Here is a 15,969-nt window from a genome sequence, read left to right on the forward strand (position 1 = left end):
AGGTGGCTGTGAACTGTCATGTGGGTACTGGGAATTGAACCAGGGTTCTCTGGAAGAGCAGCCAGTCCTTTTAACCACTGAGCTATATCCCTGGCAATCTGTCAAGCTAGCTGATTCAGAAGTTCTACAATAAATTTCAATGGTGTTTTTATATGCACATTTGACCTCACACTCCTGCTGTATTTGTCAGTGGAGTCTAAAATATGTATTAAAATTTTAATACTTCAGTTTGGTGGCTGAGGAGACAGACTTCAAGTTAGGAAACTTTTCTTAAACTCAGGATCTAGTAATAGCCACTGATGACATAAATTCAGAGACGGCTGTGGCTCTCTCATTCTTAACCAAACTTTTAGGTTAGACATTCTGGAAAATATCAGTCATTTCAGAATCTAGAGATCTGAGGCACAAGGATCAGGAATTCAAGACCAATGTGCTATCAAAGCACATTCTGACCAGATAGTACATGGTATGACACTCTCTCAAGGAGCAATAAAACAAAAGGAAAACCAAAAAAGTAGAGCGCAGCAGAAAGCACCTTCAGTGTTTCCATCTCCACCACCCATGCTTGGCTTCTGTGAAATCTATCCTTGTGTTCAACTGCCTGACAGATTGCTAGGCCATCTTGCATTCTGTGGTTCTTTGGAAAGAATGAGTCAGATAAGGTGTGGTCAACAGTGTGGTGGTTCTTCAAGTATTACTAAATATTTAAATAGGCCTAGCATTATTTATATTTATGCCACAGTGTATATATGTATATATGTATATATATATACAATTTTTAGCCATACATATTCTTTAGACACCTGTGCCAGGAAACAGGAGAGAAGGGCAGATGAGCAGAAAGTTAGATTTTATTTATTTGTCATTTTTGAGTCAGCCAACACTAAAGTCATACACGAATTGATCCTTGTCTGACCAACCATATGGCTCTTTTGAACAAAATAGCCACTATAATGATTTAGAAGAATTTGGCTCCTTAATACTTAGGGCAGAGGAGAGATCAATGAAGCTCTGTCTATTCAGTCAGTGGAAAACAATAAGAGTAGAAGATGCATTCTCACTAGATTAATTCTTTGAGCTTAGTTAGAGCTGTAAAAACAATCAATATGCTTACCAACATATGTTGGATTTCCCTGTTTCCCTCTTCAGTCTTATTGTGATCCCTTTCATTGGTCTCTGGTTCATTCATTTGATTAAAACTTACCAAGTGCCTGCATGTGAAAGCAGAATGCTTGTCTCTCAATTCAAGGTGGTGAAAAGATTAAACACTTGCCTCCTGCAGTTTAGACTTCAGTGAGGAAGGCAGTAACATGCTAAAAAGAATTTAAATTTCAAAGGTGATCTCCAATTTGTATTCATGTGAGTATGTTATTTGGAGAAAGTATTCATTGTGGGGGCTGGGCTGGGGGTGTCCTTTCCTTCTAAATTATGCAATGCATAGGAGTATTCATGGGTGGCAAGCAGATGGCATATGAACCACAGGCACAGTGAGTACTTACTTAAAAGCAGCACCAGCCATATCAGATCTAGCATACATAGGCCATGTCACATTCCAGAGTGGATTCTGAGACCCCGCTCTGGGTGGAAGCACATGTGGTCCAGGGCAGTGGGCTATGCAAGGCTGTAGAGAGTTGTACCTTGGCTATAAGTGCATGTTTTCTGTTTTAGGCTTTAAGAGATTATGGAATTGTGCTGCTTCTTGATGCTGGAGAAAACATAGCATTAAATACCCTCATTAACCGTGGACTCATCTATACTGAACTGAAGCAGTATGGCTTTGCACTAGAGGTGAGCCTTCCTGTGCCTGTGGCTGGATGAGCTGTTTGATCTCATGCATCTTTAAAACATTAGTGTTCCTTGCTACAGAAGGGCAGTATCAATGAGTGACAGTGTTAGTAAGAATCTTTATAAGACCTAAGTACTTTCCACTTGACTTTGGTTACAGCTGATGGTTAATGGTTTTTTTAATTAAGGCTCTTACCTCCCCAAAGAAGTACATAGAAAATCCAATTGTTTGGTAAAACTATTTGTACATAATTTACTCTGCTCTGCAATGTTCTTTCTTACTCTCAGTTTTTCCTTTTGTTGAAATTTGTCAAATTAAATACGTTTCAAACAGGACAGGACATAGCTGTGCAGAATGGGCTACTGAGAATAGCCTTCTAGGTCTTTAAGGATAGGCCTTAGAGCTGGAATTTATGAAGACATCTTGGAAAGAAACAGGTAGTTTTCAAATGATTCCATTTCAGAATCGATATGGTTTATAGATCTCACTTTTAACCATTAGTACAACTTGACAGTAATTTTTGTAATTAAAATGTAGAAACAAGACAAAGATAGAATATTCCTTTGCAGTTAAGTGACGGTTTATATATTTGTTACGTCCATAGAACTTTATAGAATGAACTCATTCTTTGCTATACACCAGCTTAAACAGTGGTGTAAAATTTACAATTTTAACTTAGAGATAAGAAAACAACTATCCAAAAGAGGTTAAATAAGATCTTTGAATGGCAATATCTGAACTCAGGTCTCATTAGATTATAAATGCCATGTTCTTTCAGATGAGGCTGAAGCACTACAGACAGTTTTAATGTTTGGGAGAGTCAAGAAAGAATTACTCTTGACTCATTTCTTTCCTTATATACACTTCACCCATTAACAAGTCTAGCTCATTCTATCACTGAAATAAATTTTGAACTAAGCCAGTTTTCCTAATTGCTGTTTCCTCTTCAACCAGGAAGTCAGATCTGAACTCAGATATCAGAATAGGATTATTCAGTACACTGTCTCCTGGTGTGTGGAAGTAGGTTACATCTTACCCCTGTACCAACGTTCTCCACACAGTACCAAAAGACCATGTTGAAACATAAAGGAGATGAAGTGAGTCCTCTGCTCCAAGCCTGAAATGACCCATCCCACACAATAAAACCTGAACTCTTCACCACTAAAACCAAAGCCCAACTTGATGTGACTGATGCTCACTTCAGACTTTACCTTCAGTCTTCTTTTCTACACTGAAGCCATTCCACTTTGGCCTTTTGCTATTCCCTGGTACTACCTACCTCCCTTCCTGCCCAGGGCCAATACACATGCTGTCCCTATGCACATAACATACCTGTACCTTCTTTAATCCGAATTTCTGACTGAATATGATCTTTCAGTCAAAAATAAACTGAATAATTGAAATAGGATATTAAAAATATTAAAAGACCTCAAAATAAATTTGGAAGTGGGTTAAAGAAACATACTAGCAAAATAAGTAATAAATTATTAGACTCCAATCCAAAGATGTCGACAGTCATATTAACTAGGAATGGTCAAAAAAGATAAAACAAATAAAAGAATAGAATATCATTTGGGAATTTTGAAAAATATCTAGTATATTCTGACATAGAATATACTAGATGGAATAGGTTCTGATGAAGAAACATACTTCAAATATAATGATATGGATAACAAAAATATATAATAAAACACACAAAAACACAAAATAGTGATCCTTCCTTTGTGTACGGAAAACAAGCCACTAAAAATTAAAAATTAAACATATACATGATGCAGAGAAAGAAACAATAAAGGTTATAATAGTGAGTGATAAGAGAAGCAAGACAAAAGAGAGAGAGAGAGAGAGAGAGAGAGAGAGAGAGAGAGAGAGAGAGAGAGAGAAGCAAGACAAAGTCATAAAACTTATCCACAGGGAAAAATGATTTGTGGAAGGATCAATTGACTGAAAGCTTCTGTGAGAACCGAGAACTGATATTCTGAGAACTGATATTCTGTGGGATCTCACTAGAGAGATAGCGGTGGCTGTCTCACCTTCCCAGGGACAGCTTGATCAGGAAGCATCCAGGCTGGAATGCTTGAGAGGCAAATGATACTTTATGATGCACCAGGAACATTTCCAGTGCCTTTCCCTTCAGATCTTCATGCTGCAGACTCAGCACTTTCAATTCTTTGAAGCAACCTTTTCCCTAAGTCCTTCAAATTTTACATCCTAGAGTTAGAGATTCTGGATTTTTTTTTTTTTTTTGGTTAACTTTACAATGGCATCTGGATCCTTACCAGAGCATATACCCTCTTCAAGAAGTGTGTATTCCAAAGGTAGGTTCAGACAAAACTAATCAACATACAGTGCTTTGTTAGCACTTACTGGCCTGGTGCCTAACTGTTCACAAGTCATATAATTCCAAGGGTTCTTTCCAGGGGAATTTCCTCTTCTGTCTGAGAAGGGAAGTTTCTAGTGGTATACGCAGCAAAAGGAAGTACAGGAGATTCTGCATAGCACAGGGCAGCACCGCAGGAAAAGTCCCGGTTCTTAAGGTAGGTGCGAGTGCCATAAACTCGGGGTGTTAATAATGATCTCATTACTTGCTCTATCCACTCTCATTGGATGTGATTAAAAGGCAAAGCTTTAGGAAGAGATCGGTTTTAATGCTTATGTATACTTACGTGGAATCAAAGTTAGAAGGAAGTTTTAAGAGAAACCCATGACAAAAATAACAAGGTCTTATAAAACTGTTTCAGGATTTTAAACAAGCCGCACTGATGAGCGGGACTAGTGTGAGCCTTTGTCAAGCTACTGCCACGTGCCACCACAGGTATGGAGCACCATTATTGTCAAAGAGGAGGCAAGAGGAGTCAGCAGACATAGCCAGTTATAGCCCCAAAACTGAAGGCAGAAGGGAATGGGGAGGGTGGGGGGAAGGGTACCTGTGATAGGTTACAAAATGTGGGTAGGCATAGAAAGAATTCCTTGCATAGTTCTGGGGACTGTATCAGTAGCTCTCCTGTACCTTCTAAAAAATTATTTGTACCAATTCACAAGTACATATTTATATCATGGCTTTGAAGATGTACATCTGATTCAAGAGTATACACAAAATGACAAATATATGCATAGCTTGACATATCTAGGCAGAAAATAATTTGTTCAGAAAGCTCATTTCCTGGGAAGGACAGTGTTTTAAAAATATTTTCAAGAAAATTTTGCACCAAGAAAACATATTTGTATATCTAAAACTACCGAAAACAATCCAAGAAAATGTCTACAAAATTTATTAAAATGTATAAAAATACAATACTTCAGAGTTAGCTCTTTCTGAGATTTCTGTACAACATATTATAGACACAGTTGGAAGTAACAACAGTAATGCACAACCTTCAGAAAAACTGCACAGATTTTAATATGAGCACAATGTTACGGCTTAATAATAGTTTATAACATCACTTTTGGTAAGGGAAAGAATTACAGTTCCTTTGGAGGCTTAAATTGGGATGGTTTGTAAACTATAAAGGCAAGTCTGTGCAAACACACAGTTTAAGAGACTAGAATAGAGTTTGAATTAGTAGGAAAACTGACATACTTATATTCCTCCTTTGGGTGTAGAGGCATAGTTACACCTCCTCATGAGAAGTTAAGTTCTTTATTGTAAGAAGAAAGTACTATAGTAGTTATAAATTCTGCAGATGCCTTAGGGTTAACGACCTGGTCTCGGACCTTTCATTGTATGCAGTCACAGTTTTCTCTATTTTGATGCACCGATCTTTGTGCAATCCATCTTCTTAAGTACTTGTCATTCTTAAGAAGAAATGGAACAGTGACTGATGGGTTTACTTTGGTGGACATGTGTAGACCAAAATGTCTGAGATCATTGCATTCAGTCAACATCTGAAACATGCATAACTTCTCTCAAACCCGTTTCTGTTTAACAGCCATTAGAATCAGCCAGTCTCCCTGTGTTAGAATCATGTCATGTCTTTATAAAGTGTAATGTTGAGATAGAACAGCAAAGCCCTCCTAAAGCTGATACTGCTCTGCAGTTCCAAATACACAGCTTTCATCAGCTCTCTAGGCCCTCCATTGTTCTCTAGTAAAAGTGGAATTTAAATCAGGAGTAAAGACCGGATAGCCCAGAGTTTTAATCACCATGTATTGAGTTTTCACAGTTTGACTGAGCTTTAACAACAAGGGATGTTTAATGATTATATATTTTTAGAAAGACCATTTTGGTAACATACTTACACTTTAGAAGCATGGCTTATAAATATGGGACTTACTTTGACATTTTTGGTAGCATATATATATATATATATATATATATATATATGCTCAGAGCATTTTATAAAAGTAATAAACCTTTAAATGTTAGTACATTGACCTTTGAACTCAAGTTGAAGACGTTTGAAGCATCCTTTGCATATTTCCAGCTTTCACACTCGTGGTTGCCAGGAGACAGCATTCCTTGGGCTGAATCTCCTACTTATTACCCAATTTAATCAGCAAGAGTGTTGCACTAATGTGAACTTTTAGATCTTAATGAGAAAGCCACCTTTGTATTTTGTATTTATTACTTGGCTATATGTCACAAACGCTTACTACCAGGATACATTTATTATACTATTTTGATATTTGCGTAAGCTATTTTTTAAGTCTTTAACTCTGCAAACCACAGTTTTCAGTGTTTGGAAGTATTAGTGATTCGTCTGTATCTGGTCACGTGTGTGATTACTGCAAATGCAATGGGCCTCTGTGTCTGCGCTTCAGCAGACACTACACCGAGCACCTCCAGAGAGTGGTCACATAACGTTTTATTCATATGCTAACATTTATTTCAGGAAAATTATTAATGCTCTTTATGTACATGACAGCTGATTCTTTTGTTTGTTTCAAACAACCTTTTTTTATTAGATATTTTCTTCATTTACATTTCAAATGCTATCCTCTTTCCTAGTTTCCTCTTCGAAAATTCCCTATATCCTCCTCCTACACTGCTTCACAACCCATCTACTCCTGCTTCCTGGCCCTGGCATTCCCCTATACTGGGACATAGATGACAGCTGATTCTTAACGACTTATAGCCCAAAAGCAATGTAGATATTCTGCTAAATCTTCCGACTGGACAAGTGCCATGCTGGGGCTTAGCAAGAGCTTTAGACCATAGGATGTTGTGGCAGACCAGTCTCCAGGAAAGTGAAAGCGTTCCTTCTACAGAGCATCCTGGCTCATTTTCCTTTGTCTATTGGTATAGGAAACTGAGGAGACCTTGTCTTAGGCTCTGCCTCCTGGTGTGGTTGTGACTGTCATTCAGGGATAATTTTCAGGTGCTTGTCAGATGGCTTTCTAGATCCATTTTAGCTTTTAGGTTGTTTACTCAGCTGGATGGACTAAGTGCACATCAGTTAGTGTTGATAGCTACATAATGTAACCGCCCTTCATAATACACAACTTGCACTACAGAGAAATGAGCTTTGGTTCACTGTCTGATTTGCTATTGTATACTTTTGTCATTGGTTGGGCCACACAGAAGGAGATATTATATTTTATAAGCCCTGTAGCAGAGTACACAGTCACTGACAGTTTTTAATCCTTGATGGACGAGAAGGGCAGTGGATATGATGCAAACTGAATGCCAATGAAATAGGAATACCCCCCAAATTTATAATGAATATATGATGATTACTTGGAAAATCCAGAACACATAGGTACATATTGTAAGTAAATACTTCTCTATGCATTGGTGGAAATACTGAGTATAAGAAAACCTACCAACAAATGTATTTTACAAGGAAGTACTATGCCATCTTTAATCTTGTTAAATAGGGTTAGTCCCTGTGTAGAATTGCTGATGTAATTCACCAAAAAGGCACCTGGAAAGGCACTGTGGCTCCACATTCAAATGAACTGGCACCTTTAATTATGGCAGTTACTGTGAAAGTGGTGCAGTTCCATTGTAAACTACCAGAGAGATGACTCTGTGATTTCTGATCAACCATACAAAGAAGGAACTCAGAAGTTACCACATGGCTCAAGAAGGCCATTGTCAACCCTTGCCTGTCTGGAACATCAGAAGCCATGTTTTCTTACTACTTTAGTGTTGATCCTTGTGTGGTCTTCTAGATGATCCACAATACATGCCTTTGGGTAGTGCTTGACAAAAAACAAAACAAACAAACGAACAAACTGTGGTGACAGAAGATAGTTTTTTCTAAGGTTTATTATCTGTATTTATAGGTATGTGTGTGTGCTTGTATGAGTTTATGTGCCTCACAAGTGTGCAGAGTGTCTATGGAGGCCATCAGTTCTCTGGAACTACAGCTATGAATGTTTGTGAGGTGCCTGAAACAGGTGGCTGGGAACCGAACCTGGGCCTTCTGCAACAGAAGTAGACATTCTTAACCACGGAAGCATCTCTCAAGTTCTCAATTGTTTGTGTTGCTATTGTGGACAAACATTGAAAAACATACTTATTAAACAATATGTGAGGCCTCTGATTTCATTTCAATGAAATTGGGGTAGCCCTTAAAAAAGGTAATATGAAATATATATAAATTTATTTTTACTGTATGCCATGATTCAGTCAATGGTGGGATAAATTCTATAGGAGCCACTATTAGACAAGTTTGTTTTGATGTGATAGTCATTGAGGTATTCTTTTTTTTTTTAATTTTTTATTAGGTATTTAGCTCATTTACATTTCTAATGCTATACCAAAAGTCCCCCATACCCACCCACCCCCACTCCCCTACCCACCCACTTCCCCTTTTTGGCCCTGGCGTTCCCCTGTACTGGGGCATATAAATTTTGCGTGTCCAATGGGCCTCTCTTTCCAGTGATGGCCGACTAGGCCATCTTTTGATACATATGCAGCTAGAGTCAAGAGCTCCGGGGTACTGGTTAGTTCATATTGTTGTTCCACCTACAGGGTTGCAGATCCCTTTAGCTCCTTAGGTACTTTCTCTAGCTCCTCCATTGGGAGCCAGGTGATCCATCCATTAGCTGACTGTGAGCATCCACTTCTGTGTTTGCTAGGCCCCGGCATAGTCTCACAAGAGACAGCTACATCTGGGTCCTTTCGATAAAATCTTGTTAGTGTATGCAATGGTGTCAGCGTTTGGATGCTGATTATGGGGTGGATCCCTGGATATGGCAGACTCTACATGGTCCATCCTTTCATCTCAGCTCCAAACTTTGTCTCTGTAACTCCTTCCAAGGGTGTTTTGTTCCCACTCCTAAGGAGGGGCATAGTGTCCACACTTCAGTCTTCATTTTTCTTGAGTTTCATGTGTTTAGGAAATTGTATCTTTTTTTTTTTTTTTTACTTATTTCTTTTTTTTTCTTTCCATTTTTTATTAGGTATTTAGCTCATTTACATTTCCAATGCTATACCAAAAGTCCCCCATACCCACCCACCCCCACTCCCCTACCCGCCCACTCCCCCTTTTTGGCCCTGGCGTTCCCCTGTTCTGGGGCATATAAAGTTTGCGTGTCCAATGGGCCTCTCTTTCCAGTGATGTCCAACTAGGCCATCTTTTGATACATATGCAGCTAGAGTCAAGAGCTCCGGAGTACTGGTTAGTTCATAATGTTGATCCACCTATAGGGTTGCAGATCCCTTTAGCTCCTTGGGTACTTTCTCTAGCTCCTCCATTGGGAGCCCTGTGATCCATCCATTAGCTGACTGTGAGCATCCACTTCTGTGTTTGCTAGGCCCAGGCATAGTCTCACAAGAGACAGCTACATCTGGGTCCTTTTGATAAAATCTTGCTAGTGTATGCAATGGTGTCAGCGTTTGGATGCTGATTATGGGGTGGATCCCTGGATATGGCAGTCTCTACATAGTCCATCCTTTCATCTCAGCTCCAAACTTTGTCTCTGTAACTCCTTCCATGGGTGTTTTGTTCCCACTTCTAAGGAGGGGCATAGTGTCCACACTTCAGTCTTCATTTTTCTTGAGTTTCATGTGTTTAGGAAATTGTATCTTATATCTTGGGTATCCTAGGTTTTGGGCTAATATCCACTTATCAGTGAGTACATATTGTGTGAGTTCCTTTGTGAATGTGTTACCTCACTCAGGATGATGCCCTCCAGGTCCATCCATTTGCCTAGGAATTTCATAAATTCATTCTTTTTAATAGCTGAGTAGTACTCCATTGTGTAGATGTACCACATTTTCTGTATCCATTCCTCTGTTGAGGGGCATCTGGGTTCTTTCCAGCTTCTGGCTATTATAAATAAGGCTGCTATGAAGATAGTGGAGCATGTGTCCTTCTTACCAGTTGGGGCATCTTCTGGATATATGCCCAGGAGAGGTATTGCTGAATCCTCCGGTAGTACTATGTCCAATTCTCTGAGGAACCGCCAGACTGATTTCCAGAGTGGTTGTACAAGCCTGCACTCCCACCAACAATGGAGGAGTGTTCCTCTTTCTCCACATCCACGCCACCTGCTGTCACCTGAATTTTTGATCTTAGCCATTCTGACTGGTGTGAGGTGGAATCTCAGGGTTGTTTTGATTTGCATTTCCCTGATGATTAAGGATGTTGAACATTTTTTCAGGTGCTTCTCTGCCATTCGGTATTCCTCAGGTGAGAATTCTTTGTTCAGTTCTGAGCCCCATTTTTTTAATGGGGTTATTTGATTTTCTGAAGCCCACCTTCTTGAGTTCTTTATATATGTTGGATATTAGTCCCCTATCTGATTTAGGATAGGTAAAGATCCTTTCCTAATCTGTTGGTGGTCTTTTTGTCTTATTGACGGTGTCTTTTGCCTTGCAGAAACTTTGGAGTTTCATTAGGTCCCATTTGTCAATTCTCGATCTTACAGCACAAGCCATTGCTGTTCTGTTCAGGAATTTTTTCCCCTGTGCCCATATCTTCAAGGCTTTTCCCCACTTTCTCCTCTATAAGTTTCAGTGTCTCTGGTTTTAAGTGAAGTTCCTTGATCCACTTAGATTTGACCTTAGTACCAGGAGATAAGTATGGATCAATTCACATTCTTCTACATGATAACAACCAGTTGTGCCAGCACCAATTCTTGAAAATGCTGTCTTTCTTCCACTGGATGGTTTTAGCTCCCTTGTCGAAGATCAAGTGACCATAGGTGTGTGGGTTCATTTCTGGGTCTTCAATTCTATTCCATTGGTCTACTTGTCTGTCTCTATACCAGTACCATGCAGTTTTTATCACAATTGCTCTGTAGTAAAGCTTTAGGTCAGGCATGGTGATTCCACCAGAGGTTCTTTTATCCTTGAGAAGACTTTTTGCTATCCTAGGTTTTTTGTTATTCCAGATGAATTTGCAAATTGCTCCTTCTAATTCGTTGAAGAATTGAGTTGGAATTTTGATGGGGATTGCATTGAATCTGTAGATTGCTTTTGGCAAGATAGCCATTTTTACAATGTTGATCCTGCCAATCCATGAGCATGGGAGATCCTTCCATCTTCTGAGATCTTCTTTAATTTCTTTCTTCAGAGACTTGAAGTTTTTATCATACAGATCTTTCACTTCCTTAGTTAGAGTCACGCTGAGATATTTTATATTATTTGTGACGATTGAGAAGGGTGTTGTTTCCCTAATTTCTTTCTCAGCCTGTTTATTCTTTGTGTAGAGAAAGGCCATTGACTTGTTTGAGTTTATTTTATATCCAGCTACTTCACCGAAGCTGTTTATCAGGTTTAGGAGTTCTCTGGTGGAATTTTTGGGGTCACTTATATATACTATCATATCATCTGCAGAAAGTGACATTTTGACTTCCTCTTTTCCAATTTGTATCCCCTTGATCTCCTTTTGTTGTCAAATTGCTCTGGCTAATACTTCAAATACTATGTTGAAAAGGTAGGGAAAAAGTGGGCAGCCTTGTCTAGTCCCTGATTTTAGTGGGATTGCTTCCAGCTTCTCTCCATTTACTTTGATGTTGGCTACTGGTTTGCTGTAGATTGCTTTTATCATGTTTAGGTATGGGCCTTGAATTCCTGATCTTTCCAAGACTTTTATCATGAATGGGTGTTGGATCTTGTCAAATGCTTTTTCTGCATCTAACGAGATGCTCATGTGGTTTTTGTCTTTGAGTTTGTTTATATAATGGATTACATTGATGGATTTTCGTATATTAAACCATCCCTGCATCCCTGGAATAAAACCTACTTGGTCAGGATGGATGATTGCTTTAATGTGTTCTTGGATTCGGTTAGCGAGAATTTTATTGAGGATTTTTGCATCGATATTCATAAGAGAAATTGGTCTGAAGTTCTCTATCTTTGTTGGATCTTTCTGTGGTTTAGGTATCAGAGTAATAGTGGCTTCATAAAATGAGTTGGGTAGAGTACCTTCTACTTCTATCTTGTGAAAAAGTTTGTTCAGAACTGGAATTAGATCTTCTTTGAAGGTCTGATAGAACTCTGCACTAAACCCGTCTGGTCCTGGGCTTTTTTTGGCTGGGAGACTATTTATAACTGCTTCTATTTCTTTAGGGGATATGGGACTGTTTAGAAGGTCAACTTGATCCTGATTCAACTTTGGTACCTGGTATCTGTCCAGAAATTTGTCCATTTCGTCCAGGTTTTCCAGTTTTGTTGAGTATAGCCTTTTGTAGAAGGATCTGATGCTGTTTTGGATTTCTTCAGGATCTGTTGTTATGTCTCCCTTTTCAGTTCTGATTTTGTTAATTAGGATTTTGTCCCTGTGCCCTCTAGTGAGTCTAGCTAATGGTTTATCTATCTTGTTGATTTTCTCAAAGAACCAACTCCTTGTTTGGTTAATTCTTTGAATAGTTCTTCTTGTTTCCACTTGGTTGATTTCACCCCTGAGTTTGATTATTTCCTGCCGTCTACTCCTCTTGGGTGAATTTGCTTCCTTTTTTTCTAGAGCTTTTAGATGTGTTGTCAAGCTGCTAGTGTGTGCTCTCTCCCGTTTCTTCTTGGAGACACTCAGAGCTATGAGTTTCCCTCTTAGAAATGCTTTCATTGTGTCCCAAAGGTTTGGGTACGTTGTGGCTTCATTTTCATTAAACTCTAAAAAGTCTTTAATTTCTTTCTTTATTCCTTCCTTGACCAAGGTATCATTGAGAAGAGTGTTGTTCAGTTTCCACGTGAGTGTTGGCTTTCTATTATTTTTTTTGTTATTGAAGATCAGTCTTAGTGCATGGTGATCTGATAGGATACATGGGATAATTTCAATATTTTTGAATCTGTTGAGTCCTGTTTTGTGACCTATTATGTGGTCAATTTTGGAGAAGGTACCATGAGGTGCTGAGAAGAAGGTATATCCTTTTGTTTTAGGATAAAATGTTCTGTAGATATCTGTCAGATCCATTTGTTTCATCACTTCTGTTAGTTTCACTGTGTCCCTGTTTAGTTTCTGTTTCCATGATCTGTCCATTGGTGAAAGTGGTGTGTTGAAGTCTCCCACTATTATTGTGTGAGGTGCAATGTGTGCTTTGAGCTTTACTAAAGTTTCTTTAATGAATGTGGCTGCCCTTGTATTTGGAGCATAGATATTCAGAATTGAGAGTTCCTCTTGGAGGATTTTACCTTTGATGAGAACGAAGTGCCTGTCCTTGTCTTTTTTGATGACTTTGGGTTCGAAGTCAATATTATCATATATTAGGATGGCTACTCCAGCTTGTTTCTTCATACCATTTGCTTGGAAAATTGTTTTCCAGCCTTTCATTCTGAGGTAGTGTCTATCGTTTTCTCTGAGATGTGTTTCCTGTAAGCAGCAAAATGTTGGGTCTTGTTTGTGTAGCCAGTTTGTTAGTCTATGTCTTTTTATTGGGGAGTTGAGACCATTGATGTTAAGAGATATTACGGAAAAGTAATTGTTGCTTCCTGTTATTTTTGTTGTTAAAGTTGGCATTCTGTTCTTGTGGCTGTCTTCTTTTAGGTTTGTTGAGGGATTACCTTCCTGTTTTTTCTAGGGCGTTGTTCCTGTTCTTGTATTGGTTTTTTTCTGTTATTATCCTTTGAAGGGCTGGATTCGTGGAGAGATAATGTGTGAATTTGGTTTTGTCGTGGAATACTTTGGTTTCTCCATCTATGGTAATTGAGAGTTTGGCTGGGTATAGTAGCCTGGGCTGGAATTTGTGTTCTCTTAGTGTCTGTATAACATCTGTCCAGGCTCTTCTGGCTTTCATAGTCTCTGGTGAAAAATCTGGTGTAATTCTGATAGGCTTGCCTTTATATGTTACTTGACCTTTTTCCCTTACTGCTTTTAGTATTCTATCTTTATTTAGTGCATTTGTTGTTCTGATTATTATGTGTTGGGAGGAATTTCTTTTCTGGTCCAGTCTATCTGGAGTTCTGTAGGCTTCTTGTATGTTCATAGGCATCTCTTTCTTTAGATTTGGGAAGTTTTCTTCAATAATTTTGTTGAAGATGTTTGCTGGTCCTTTGAGTTGAAAATCTTCATTCTCATCCACTCCTATTATCCGTAGGTTTGGTCTTCTCATTGTGTCCTGGATTTCCTGGATATTTTGAGTTAGGATCATTTTGCATTTTCCATTTTCTTTGATTGTTGTGCCGATGTTCTGTATGGCATCTTCTGCACCTGAGATTCTCTCTTCCATCTCTTGTATTCTGTTGCTGATGCTCAAATCTATGGTTCCAGATTTCTTTCCTAGGGTTTCTATCTCCAGTGTTGCCTCACTTTGAGTTTTCTTTATTGTGTCTACTTCCCTTTTTAGGTCTAGTATGGTTTTGTTCATTTCCATCACCTGTTTGTATGTTTTTTCCTCTTTTTCTGTAAGGACTTCTACCTGTTTGATTGTGTTTTCCTGTTTTTCTCTAAGGACTTGTAACTCTTTAGCAGTGTTCTCCTGTATTTCTTTAAGTGATTTATTAAAGTCCTTCTTGATGTCCTCTACCATCATCATGAGATATGCTTTTAAATCTAGGTCTAGGTTTTCAAGTGTGTTGGGGTGTCCTGGACTGGACGAAGTGGGAGTGCTGGGTTCTGATGATGGTGAGTGGTCTTGGTTCCTGTTAGTAAGATTCCTACGTTTACCTTTTGCCATCTGGTAATCTCTGGAGTTAGTAATTATAGTTGACTCTGTTTAGAGATTGTTCTTCTGGTGATTCTGTTATCGTCTATCAGCAGACCTGGGAGACAGATTCTCTCCTCTGAGTTTCATTGCTCAGAGCACTCTATGCTGGCAAGCTCTCTTACAGGGAAGGTGCGCAGATATCTTGTTTTTGGACCTCCTCCTGGCCGAAGAAGAAGGCCCAAAACAGGGCCTTTCTCAGAAGCTGTGTTGCTTTGGCAGTTCCCAGAAGCTGTCAGCTTCTGTGGTGCAGACTCTCACCTGTGCAGACTAAATTCCTAAGTTCCAGGGAGTCCCAGAATCAAGATGGCGACCGCTGCTGCTGAGGCTGAGGCCGCCTCCCAAGCCAGGCGGACACCTGTCCTCTGGTCCGGACGGTGGCCGGCTGTCTGCGGCCCGCCAAGGGTGCTGCCTCAGCGGCTCTGTGCTTCCGCCTGTCCCAGAAGCTGTCCGGTTCTCTGGAGCACCCTCTCACCTGATCAGACTAATTTCCTAAGTTCTGCTGAGTCCCGGAACCCGAGGTATTCTTATATAAGCTAATGTTGTTATTGCATTTGTAGGTCATATAAGATTATGGGATTATCACTGTATAAATGGTCATCTGTAAACTGAAGCATTATTAGGTGTATTGAGACTGTAATTTAAATATCATACATTATCAATATCATTACATGTTTTTCTATGTTGAAAACATAAGGTTAAATCAAAGTTTAGGACTGCAATTTAGACTTCTATATTTTTGGAAAATAAAATTCCAAAATAATATTCCACATTCTTCTGTGAAAATGGTATGTATGTCTGTATATATGTAGTGTATGGTGTATGTGTGTGTGTGTGTGCGTGCGCGCGCGCACGCATGCACATACACACATAAGGATGTTAGATGGCTTTTCTTCTACCACATGGGTCACTGGGATCAAACCCGGGTCATCTGACTTGGCAGCACGTGCCTTTACCCGTTAAGCCATCTTGCAGCCCTTGAAAATGGTTTTCACTTTCCTCCTGTTTCTCACCAAAATCTCTGGAGATTCTTCTTGACTTTTTAAAATCATATAATTTACATAATTCTTATATAATAAAAGTAAAAGATTTTTTTAAAAATTTACCACAAACCTTTTTGGTGAAGTCATATAGAGGAACCATTGAATAGG

The 15,969-nt window shown here is 39.1% G+C and overlaps 1 protein-coding gene across 10 annotated transcripts in view; it reads left to right on the forward strand.

Moving 5' to 3' along the window:
- Ttc6 (tetratricopeptide repeat domain 6) overlaps positions 1-15,969 on the forward strand; it is a 191,208-nt gene that overhangs the window by 162,837 nt on the left and 12,402 nt on the right. For all 10 annotated transcript variants that reach the window (XM_017315184.2, XM_017315185.2, XM_017315187.2 and 7 more), the window contains 2 exons: positions 1,669-1,788; positions 4,528-4,601. In XM_017315184.2, coding sequence (XP_017170673.1) covers positions 1,669-1,788; positions 4,528-4,601 — 194 coding nt within the window. The remainder of the gene's footprint in view (positions 1-1,668; positions 1,789-4,527; positions 4,602-15,969) is intronic.

This window comes from Mus musculus, chromosome 12 (genome assembly GCF_000001635.26).
Source record: "Mus musculus strain C57BL/6J chromosome 12, GRCm38.p6 C57BL/6J".
Classification (NCBI taxonomy): domain Eukaryota; kingdom Metazoa; phylum Chordata; class Mammalia; order Rodentia; family Muridae; genus Mus; species Mus musculus.